The sequence below is a fragment of the Protopterus annectens genome, chromosome 7.part0, assembly GCF_019279795.1.
Source record: "Protopterus annectens isolate FY-2018-M chromosome 7.part0, PAN1.0, whole genome shotgun sequence".
Classification (NCBI taxonomy): Eukaryota; Metazoa; Chordata; order Ceratodontiformes; family Protopteridae; genus Protopterus; species Protopterus annectens.
Window position 1 is genome coordinate 1035715756 of NC_056739.1, and position 11774 is coordinate 1035727529.

Below are 11774 nucleotides of genomic sequence, written 5' to 3' on the forward strand. Positions count from 1 at the left end.
TTGTGAAAAGGCTTCTAACATGCCTAGGGTACACAATAAATGAAAATAAATCACAACTGGTACCCTCTCAAAAGATAACATTCCTGGGTGCAAGCTTGAATACAACTGCCCAGATGGCTTACCTCATGCCAGACAAACAAAGGCAACTGACTACTTACTTCAAACTGATGGCAACAAAAACCCAGTCTACTGCAAGACAAATTCTGCAGGCTCTGGGCTTCATGGCATCCTGCATCCTACTAATTCCATATGCAAGACTGCATATAAGGAAACTTCAATGGTACCTAAAAAGTTTATGGAGTCAACATTCACACAGCCCTGAAATAATGATTCCTCTCATCCCCTGCCTGCAACAGGTGTTTCTATGGTGGGCAAAGGCCTGTCACCGAAACATGGGACGGCCCTTCACTCTACCCCCTGCCAGCCAAACCTTAACAACAGACACATCAGATTATGCCTGGGGGCTCATATGGCAGGAAGATGCATTCAGGGCATATGGGCACCAAATCAAATGCATCTACATATCAACCAGAAAGAGATGCTAGCTGTTCAAAATGGCCTAACAGCCTTCAAGGACTTACTTCATCCAGGACAACTACTGATAAAGACGGACAACACCACAGTCATGTGGTATGTAAACAAGCAAGGGGGCACACACACCCATACCCCCTTTGCAGATTAGCCATGGCACTGTGGGACACAGCTTTGACCTACCAAATAAATCTTCAAGCTCAATTCCTGCCAGGAAAACAAAACACTCTGGCAAAAGATTTAAGCAGAAACCTTATGGATCCTCATGAGTGGAAACTAAATCCACAAGTCTTCAGCATGATAGCAGAGAAATGGGGGAGCCCAGGCATAGACCTATTTGCCTCTCCTCAAAATTATCAACTGAAAAGATTCTGCACAAGGACTTATCACAGACAGGCATGGAAAGTGGACGCCCTATCCTTCAGTTGGAAAAACCTGTCAGTTTATGCCTTTCCTCCTCTGCCTCTTCTACCCAAGGTCCTCCTAAAAGTCAGACAAGAGAAGCCAAAGATGATATGAATTGCCCCGGACTGGCCACGCCAATACTGGTACCCAATCCTAAGGAACTTGTCTCAATACCCAGCTTGAACCTTACCTCAAAAACCACAACTTCTGTCCCAGCAAAACAATTAGATCCTGCACAATCAACTACAGACTCTGAACCTGGCAGCATGGCTAATCCTGTAATCATACAGACAACACCTCTCAGTAAAGCTGTGATGAATGTCATTTTGGAAGCCAGAAGGCCTAGTACTAGAAAATCTTATGCTGACAAATGGAATAGATTCTGTGCTTGGAATCAAGCACAAGTAACTGATACAGCAGAACCGCATATTCCTCAGATATTACAATACTTAACTGAGATGCTTGACAAAGGCCTATCTTTCTCATCAATCAAAATCCATGCCTCTGCCATTTCGGCTCATTACAATACAGAGCCACCAATCTTTTCTCATCCTTTACTAAAGCAGTATCTTAGAGGAGCAAAAAATGTAAGGCCTCCTAGAAGATCACCATTACCTGCATGGGACCTCAATTATGTGTTGGAAAAGCTCACCCTGCCTCCATTTGAAACAGCTGCTACCTCTGAACTAAAGTTCTTATCATGGAAGACAGCTCTGCTACTAGCAATTACTTCAGCAAAAAGAGTTTCAAAGCTACAGGCCCTCATGGCTGTAGAGTCTTTTATCATATTTTACCCAGACATGGTGTCTCTGAGGACAAATCCTACTTTTATGCCTAAGGGCATTTCCAGTGTGGCTCTTAACCAAACAATTCATCTGCCAACTTTTTATCCAAATCTGCAGAACAAAGGGGAGAGAATTCTGCATTCCTTGGATGTACATAGACAGCTAAGATTCTACTTGAGCAGGACTAAAGCTCGAAGAAAAACTTAGCAATTACTAGTGTCATATGCTGCAGGTTCAGAAGGAAAGGGTATTTCAAAACAGACAGTTTCAGAGTGGATAAGCCATTGCATCCATTTCTGCTACTTACACCATGGCAAACCTGTGCCCAAGGACATTAAGTCTCACTCCACCAGGGCTGCAGTTACTTCAGCAGCCTTTCTCAGAGGAGTACCAACCAAGGACATTCTAGAGGCTGCTACTTGGAGTTCTGTTCACACCTTTACAAAGCATTACCATTTGCCTCTCTAATCTAAGTCCAGAGCAGGCTTTGCCACTGCAGTGCTGCAGGGCCTTATAGCCTCACCTAATGCTGTTTAGCTCCAGCCTCCCAACCATAGCTTTGGGATTCTACCCAAATGTAATGACTGCAACAGTAAAACACGAAGAGCATAGTACAGTTGTGTACACTTACTATAAATGTAGATGTTCGAGTGTATTCACTGTTGCAGTCCAGGTTACCCTCCCACCACCCCCCTGTCATTCTACAGTTTGTCTTTCCTTCTCTATCTTCTACAACCTATGTGGTGTATTTGCTTGTAGGTGAAGGTAAAGTTTATAGTGATGCATGTATATGTATATATATATATATATATATATATATATATATATATATATATATATATATATATTTAGAATATTGCTACCTTTTTGGGGGCACCTGACATCGGGGGCAAGAAAAACTAAAGAAAATGGCGTTGGCTGCATGTTTTATACCCCTGACGACATGACGTCATGGAAGAGAAGACAGCAACCGATGCAGGACCCAAGACTTTGGAATTCAGGCCGACTGAGGGCAACCTGCCAGCAGATTACCCTAATGTAATGACTGCAACAGTGAATACACTCCAACATCTACATTTATGGTAAGTGTACACAACTGTACTTTTTCCTCCCTCCATCCCCCTCTTCTCTCTCTCTCTCCTTACAAGGGGCATTTTGGTATTTGATTTCTACTGGTGGAGTTCTTCCACCATAACCTGGCTCCCACTTGGGGGCTCCTGACAGTTAGGGCAAGAAAAAACGATGTAATGGCATTGGCTGCTTTACTTTATACTACTGACGACCTGACATCAGTCCTGAAGCGACAGCAACTGACACAGAAATACTAAGCCTCTGGTATTCGGGCCGGCCGTGGGCTACCCTGGCATGGATAACCCAAATGTGATGACTGCAACAGTGAATACACTCGAACATCAACATTTATAGTAAGTGTACACAGCTGTACTTTATCACCATTCAGTTCAGCCATGAGCACCATGGGAGTTAAGTTATTTCAAGTATGTAAGAGCAGGAATGCAGGATTCCACTCATGGAGAATCTCAGTTCTTGGTTCCATTCTTCACAAAACACCACTGTTACACTAAGGAAAAAGTTAACTATGTTCAAAGCTGACAGTTTGATTTTCTTGCCAGTTTTAGCAAAGTGTTCTACTGTGAGTACTATATCCCAAAAAACAAAATAGTAGTATGGAGACTTTTTGGTAGAAGTGGGACTCCTACCCCACTGTACTAGCAATTGGTGCTCTCAAATAACCTTATACCCATCACAGATGTAGTTCCAAGCCTAACCCTTACAGCCAGGCACAGATTGGAACTTCTTTTTTTTGTACCTTTTATGATGCTGGAAGGTGATAGAGCCACCTCTGACTCCCAACGCATGACATACTGAACATCAGAGTTTCTTGATCAGATTATTCTTCCTGTTTGCAGTTGGTTCCCATTCCAGCCATTTGGCATATTGGTAATTTCCATTAAAAGTATCTGCCCCTCCCAATTGGAGAGTGGCAGAGACTGGTCTCTTTCTTTGCTGGAAGAAACAGCAGTCAGTCTCTCCTGTTTCTAGCAACCTGCCTAATGTCTGCATAATACTAAGAAAATTATAGACTAGATGTAGTCAGACATATTCTGAATGTTGTAAAAGCATAGACAGTGAGATGTCCTAGATATTTTTATGTGAACTGTCACAACTCTCCCATATGAGTGCATACATAAAGCATTAATGGTACTATGTTTTGAAACTGTACTTGGTGTCCCAAAATATTTACAACTAGTTTCAACAAACCAGATGACTTCTGAACCCTTGAGTTAACCATTTAATATCAAAAGTACATAAAAACAGATTGGTTCCTGTAGTATAGAGGAATAAAGCTTTAACTACCACCTATTCTATCTGAGTGCAGTAGTGGTTTGAACACTGGAAGGGTCAGACAGGAAGGTGAGGAAGAATGGGCATCCAAAGGCAGTTTATCTGTCTTAGATAAGGGAAGGAGGCTAGCCTGACTGCACTGCTGGCCTTACTAGTTAAGTGGCGGAAGTGTCACAACAAAGCAGTGAGACATGTGGAGGCTTGCGGTACAAAGGCAGGGAATGAATATCTCACCTGGGTATAGGCCTACATGAGGTTTCCCTGCAACAATGTTAGCTTAGCTGCTGGACACCAGTGAGATAAAGTTAAGCCAGGGCATGGAGTTGGGTCTGCATAACTCTCACACGGTCCACTCCCCACTCACTACCACCTGACAGTCACCTCCAGGGGAATTTATAGACTAATCTAACTCTGTCCCAGGGGTCTGTCTCAGGGGTCTGTCCCTACTTATGACAGAATCTGACTGCCACCCTCATTGGGGAAACAAATGGGTGCAAATGGTGGAACCATTTGTTTGGGAGGGGGGTCATGTAGGTATATAAATACATAAAAGGATAAGTATTACTATACATTATTTATTGAAATGGTTCCACTTTAGTAGGTTTAATGAGTGCTGTTGTTGAATACCTACCCAAAAAATCTGGTACATTGGAGTACTCCTTTTGGACTATAGCACCATCCCTTGCATCTAGGATAAGTCTCAAGCTCTAGTTATTTCCCTCAAATTGCACTGTCTGTGTTGTCTCTATGCATTCAGTGTAAGACAATTTTCCACATTCTATGACAAAAAAGCCTAACTCTCCCAAACCTGTGAACTGCCAGTAACTATCTTTTCTTTTCACCTTGGACCTTTGTTTCCTTTCTCTGTGTCTGCATGCTGTTGGTCACATGACCCTGGTGAGATGTAGGTGAAACATACCTCTGAATCTCTTAAAACAAGAAATCTGGACAAGGTCATAAATAATGGGGAGACAAAGGGTCAAAAATAGGGAATATTTTAAAATATTGCTCTTATAAACTTAGAAAGATAATAGAATAGCAGCTTTTGTATTAGCATGGATTTTCTGAAGGATATGAAATCTGAAACTCAAGTTTGTTATTATTTTCTGACTTCAGTTTTCAGTGATATGCCAGAAAACCAAACTTTTATGAAAAATGGACCAAAAATATGAAGCACAGGTCTGGACATTCTGTGAAAATCTGTACAGTTGAGCGGTATGAGGAGAAATGATGCGACTTGGCTTTACATTCCACTGAAAAAAGTCCCAGGTTAATGAAGATACTAAGTGGACTTGCAGCCTTCTCACTTGACTACATTTAAAGTAGTGGTCAAGAAATCAGAACCCAGTACCCACATGGCAGGCTTAAAATATGAACTCCAGGGATGTTTAAACTCACTCCGTCTGTGTTTCTGTTTCCCTCCTCCCTCAGTCAATGGACACATGCTTTCTAGTCACAGGAGTCAGTAGACTTATTGACCCAATTTTTTACTGACAGTTTCTGTCCTTTAATATCTGCTGTGAGAGACAAATGTATTTATATCAGTATTTGACTTAGTTGTAATTGCAAGTAACTGAACTTAAGGTAAAAAAATATTTATCCGAGTGTCAGGTATAATTCTAGAGAGTTAAAAATGTGAAGTTTTTTTTCATATTTTGATCCATGTTAGAAAACAGTTTTAAAGAGTTTAGTTGTTGCATTCATGTACATGAAAGCATCTGTTAATGGTATTATTTGTTTGTTTCAGGAGTGAGATGGGAAGTGCAGTCAGGAGACTCGAATCAAATGGTTCACATGAATGTCCTTATTACTTGTGTTTTCGCTGCCTTTGTTCTTGGAGCCTTCATTGCAGGAGTAGCAGTGTATTTGTATAGAGATGTCTTCTTGCGCAAGCCTAGAGAAATGCATAAAGATGCAGAATCTGCACAGTCTTGCACCGACTCGAGTGGCAGCTTTGCTAAGCTTAATGGACTGTTTGATAGCCCTGTGAAAGAATACCAACAAAATGTTGCACCACCTAAACTGTATACAAACATTCTGACCAATGCAAAGCAACTGCCACCATCTGGTGACACAAAGCCAACAGTTAATGACAGCCAAGGGCAGACTCCAGAGCTGGCAGCACTTCCAACACCCGAGTCCACACCAGTGCTTCAGCAGAAGAGTTTACAGCCTATAAAGAACCAATGGGAGAAACCCCATGGCCACATCAATTCACGAAAGGACTCACCTCTGAAAAGCCCACAGTTTTTCCCTTCAAGTCCTCCACCCCACTCCCCTTTGAGTCATGGACACATTCCTAGTGCAGTTGTCCTTCCAAATGCCACACATGACTACAATACATCTTTCTCCAATTCTAATGCACACAGAATGGAAAGAAAAATTGTAAGCATTGACCAGCCACCACCAAAACAGCCATCAAAAAGAGATCACAGAAGGTCTGTGGATTCAAAAAACACATTAAACGACTTTTTAAAACATTTAAATGATGCAAGTAATAATCCAAATGGTATTCTTGGTGATATTCCAATGACACGTCAGCACTTGAGGTTAGATCCTATGGTCGACATGTCTGAAATTCCACCTAAAGTTCCAAACAGAGAAGCATCTCTCTACTCTCCATCTTCAACTCTTCCAAGAAATAGTCCATCCAAAAGAGTAGATGTTCCTAGTACCCCAAGTTCTCCAACAGTACCTGTGGCTTCAGCAGAAAGACAACATAATTATCACAAGAATTCCACACAAAGACATTCAATCTCTGCTCTTCCTAAGAACATTATGTCAGCAAATGGTGTTTTAGTATCAAGACAGCCTAGTTTTAATAGAGGTTACATTTCTCCCACACCTCCCACAAGAATGGACTCCGTACAGGGAACACCAATTATTATTCATTCCCAACCCTCATTATCAAGACAAAACAGTTATACTACAGGCCATGGTACACTTCCACGGACAGGAATAAAGAGGACACCATCATTAAAACCTGATGTACCACCAAAACCATCCTTTGCTCCTCAGATTACTCCTGTTAGGCAATTGAACAAATATAGTTACTAACATTACAAAACAAATGAAAACTTGAAGGAAAACACTTTGGTGTGAACATGACTTACATAGGCTGATGACATGTTTTGGTAGGACCTCAAGAAAGTGTAAAAGTGTAAATTACTGATAAAGAGAGAAAAAAAAAAAACAACCGGCCAAAGAACCTACCATTACTGCAGCAGCTAGACGTAAGTACTACACCACAGAATCGGCAAGACATGCTTGTCGAAAACAAAAGAATGTGCTGGTCATTGTATCTCTTTTGTTTCAAAGTTATGGAGAAAAGAGGCAGAGAGGGGCTACCCTATATTTTACAAAGAGCTGATAATAAGGAAACGTACATGGAAATGGGTTCCAATGTTCACTGCCACTGTTGTGGTCTTCCCGTGAAATGTGAACTGTGACTAAATAGGTACGCATTTTTTGCCAATGCACAAATGGCAGAAAATGATAACATTTCAACAAATGTACTTTGGCTGACTAGAAAGGTGCTTAGACTTGAATTGAACTGTGGTCCAAGTGTAGCAAATACATTACTAATATGTAGTACCTGTTGTGCCACAAAAACTGTGTACTATATGTCATAGGATGCACTTATACTAAACACTGCATCTATTTTGTTGTGCATTTGTTTACACAGAGCATATATTACACGTTAACTGAAACCGAACCTTAATGTTATACTTTACCTCCATGATCCACTGGTATCAGATATGTGATAAAGCAGCTTTTAATTTTTAATGTAGCATCAGATGGATGAATTTGAGCCTTTTTTGTTTTGGTGCTGCTAGTCAGATAGAGTTGTATGTTTTTAGTTAATAATGCACTATGCACCAGTAATCCAAGCAGAACTCTTCTCAGTCTTGGGCTACTTTTGCCCACTGTGACTTTAAACCTCAGTACACGTCATGAAAGAGGTCTGAAATGCTTCATTATGTTGTTACAAGTACTGTAAAAAACCCTGTTTCATATTGATCAATTCTGTTATTAACAATAATGGGATGAAGCATGTTTCCCAAACTGGTCATCAGCTGATTTTTCCAAAAATTATGACACAGCGAAAAATTGAAGACAGTGCAATTGTTTTATGTAGTGCTACTGTAGAAAAGTCCTCTAAAGTCATGCAGGTAATGACAGTTTCTGTATGTGTCTTACACCTTTACCTGATTCTGTGCTTTTTGTGCCTTACTTTGTTAGGTTTGTAAACCACTTAAAACAATTCTATCAAGTGTTCTTTCTAAGGCCCATCAGATGTTCTGGCTGTTTGATGTGTCTTTCAGAGTCTCAACTGATCAAAATATGTAACTGAATTACTAATAAGCAGTCTGCTGTAAGGGAAAAACACACAAGTATCTGCAACAACAAACATTCTTTCTGAGTTGTTTTAAAGTTTAGAACAGATTGTGTCTGCAGTGTTCAGTGCTACAGAGATTGTTGCCATAACATGCACAGCTAAAACACTGTTCTCACTGAACGTAAACAAATCAAAGCAAAAGGCTATCAACTGATTTGCAGAAAGATGCAAGTTGGGCATAAGACAAATGGAATTTTTGTTATGGTGCATATTTTTTGAAATCAGTTTTACCATTTGAGGACTAAAGTATTTTTTTAGTCATCTTAGTATATCTACGTTTATGTTATTCAAGGTAAGACATTAGCAAGACTGAAGCAAAGTCCAATAAAATGAATGTATTTCAAAGAACACTAAAGTCTTGCCTGCATATTTTATTGTCAGTGGGTTTAGTTTATTACTAGGTTGTACATGTTTTATGTGCTGGAAAGTAAATTTGGTAAATGGCATGGCACTCACAGACCCCATCTCTTTTCTCTTCGTACATATTACTGTTCTCTGTTAGAAGCAAACTCTAATTACATAAGAAACACCTGTGTGAATGGGTGTATGAATGGTTGCATCACTGCTGGAATGTACACACTTTTTGCATTTAACCTTTTTTAAATGTTTTAGCTGTTCTGATTGTATGCTGCTGTTGACAGGTGGGAAGAACAGTATTTCAGTCATGAATAATGCATGTATAATCTTTGTCTCCAGTGACCGGAAAGTAGTCATATTTCTCTTGCAGTTTCTGGATGTGATTCACAGCCAAAGGGGTTTCTCTTTATTTATTTTTTTTATTTTTTCATGCTTAGATTATAATAGGCAGGGATTACTTAAAAAATTTACTTTCTTAGACATGGCTACCAAGCATTTTTGGACATTTTAACTCCCAGTTCTGACAATTTCATTGCTTATAGTTCCTCATCTCCTTCTAAATTATTCCACTATTCCCATCTTTTACATTATGAACCAACTGTGATAACAGAACAGATAACTCAGGTGTTATGTGTCTTTGATGTAAATGGTTACTGATCAACTTCTTCAAAAATATGTAGCCCTTACAATGATCAGAGGATCTGGTTTCCTAGGTAACATCTTTCCAGCTTAAAACAAGGCCTCTGTTTACTGTTGTAATCATAGTAAATCATGTTTCTGACATATTTCAGCATTGTTTATTCCTTCTGTTTATCTATTTGCTTCTGTCAGTCTTTTCATTATTTTGAAGTAATGGTGTAAAATATATCGTCTAGATTTGGCATTTGGCAATCACAAATAAAGGTTGGTATTTAGCCAGACTTAATGTCATCAGTACTACTCATTCTTAAAATGAGTTTTTAGTGTCGCCATTTTTAGTTTACAAAGATATAGCTATATTTATCTAAATATATATATATATATATATATATATATATATATATATATATATATATATATTGTGTGTGTGTGTGTGTGTGTGTATAAAACACACCCAGACACACCTGTGCTCTTGTTGTATGTTTTAAATGTTTTAAAGTAGCATTGTTCTTAGACAAACCAGTAAGGTGCAGATGTTGTTTTACAGAAAATTGAACTTTGCTTCTTCAGCACATCGTGAGTAAATTCATTTTGCTCAAGCTTACTTCCTGGCTTTGATATCTATTCAGACATAAACTTCTTTTGTGCAAGGTGTCTGTTGAGAGGTAGGGCAGTCAACTGAATTATTTAAAATCTTACAGCAGTTAGGCTAGATTTATGCAATATAACTTTTCATGTATAGGAGCAAGAGCACGAAGCAGTGATTTCCAGTGAAGCACCTCTGAAGTGCATGCTTACTCCCTGCATAGGGATATGATTCACAGACTTGTGTTACAGAATTACTCAGAAAATCTGGAACTTATGGACATTTTTAGCTTTAATTTTAAGGTCATCTTATAAAAATCTGCACCCATTGTTGATTTCAGGAAGTGAAGATTATAATTTCCAGGATAGGAACCACAAAAAAAAAAAAAACGGCAGAATCAGACGAATACATCCCATATTTTTAGTTACAAGTGATTTATTCCCTGGTCTCGGAAGAAATTAAGTCCAATGGGATTGGTTAACAACTTCAGAGTAAATAAAAGATGCTCCTAAGTAGGGTAGCGTGTTTAAAATTAACAGTAAATGAACGTCATGGACTTTGGAGCTATTAGAAAATGAATGGTAAAGATGAGAAGACTTTACCTTTATCATTTGTCAAATGGTAAAGCTGATTTCAAAACCAATTTGTAGGTTTTAATACACCATAACATTTGATAAAATGTGTACAAATTAATAATACATGTATGTGAACTGTTACATTTTTGTACTGTTAAGCTGCCTTGTATATTGCAGTGTGACTTCTGGCAGTATTTATGTTGAAAGCTAATGTTTTATCTAGCATTTACATTTTAATTTAATAAAATGCTTATCCATTTGTGCAGAATTAAATGGAGACCATCTTTTATAGCACAGTTTAAAAATAACTTTAAAACAGGTGTTCCATATGTTCTACAGACTCATTTAACATGTATAGCTATCTTGTAGACTTGTATTGTGGATGTGTAAATAATTTTGTTTCAACTGTTTTTTTTTTTGTTTGTTTTTTATTTTTATTTTTTAACACAGCATGTAAAGGCAAAATAAAATACTCCCAACAAGTTAGAGTGTGTTTGTTTACATTGTGAAGCACATAAGAATGCACATACAACCTGCATTTGAAGGGGATCCTTGGAAGTAACACACACACACACACACACACACACACACACACACACACACAGAGGATTTTTAAATCCAAGAGGAAAATATGCATTTCCAATTGGGTTAATGGTCTTACAAATGGACCGACCCATAACTGGGCAAATGGATCACAATGTAATCTATTTTCAGTTACACTTGTATGTATAGTAACATGTAAGTTGAGCAGAATAAAATAGGGCTCTCCATGGAATTGTTATTCTTCCAGTAGATCTCTTTTTCATGTATGCTTTTAGAAAGAGCTGCGTGGAATGACTTAATTTATTACTAGAGCCAAGAATTAGAAATTTCACAGTGTCTTGTGGAATAGTTCTGTTTTGCACTATATGTGACTCCACATACATTGGGAGTAATGTTTGTTACTTTGATGTATTCCTACTCCGCCTCCTTATGTTCTGATTGGCCACCACTGCCAGCTGAACTTTGTCCTTAAGTGGCAGGATTTCAGTAGAAAATGCTTGATTTAAGTCAAAATATCAACTTTCTGTTGTTGCTGCTTATTTTTTCTGCTGCATTTCTCTTCTATTTTGCCCAGCCTAGAGACTTGCATC

The 11774-nt window shown here is 38.8% G+C and overlaps 1 protein-coding gene across 7 annotated transcripts in view; it reads left to right on the plus strand.

The window, feature by feature from the left end:
* SEMA6D (semaphorin 6D) overlaps nucleotides 1-11123 on the plus strand; it is a 368460-nt gene extending 357337 nt beyond the window's left edge. For all 7 annotated transcript variants that reach the window (XM_044077577.1, XM_044077576.1, XM_044077574.1 and 4 more), the window contains one exon: nucleotides 5833-11123. In XM_044077577.1, the coding sequence (XP_043933512.1) occupies nucleotides 5833-7142 (1310 nt within the window). In that variant the 3' untranslated portion in view covers nucleotides 7143-11123. The remainder of the gene's footprint in view (nucleotides 1-5832) is intronic.
* Nucleotides 11124-11774: the final 651 nt, after the last annotated feature.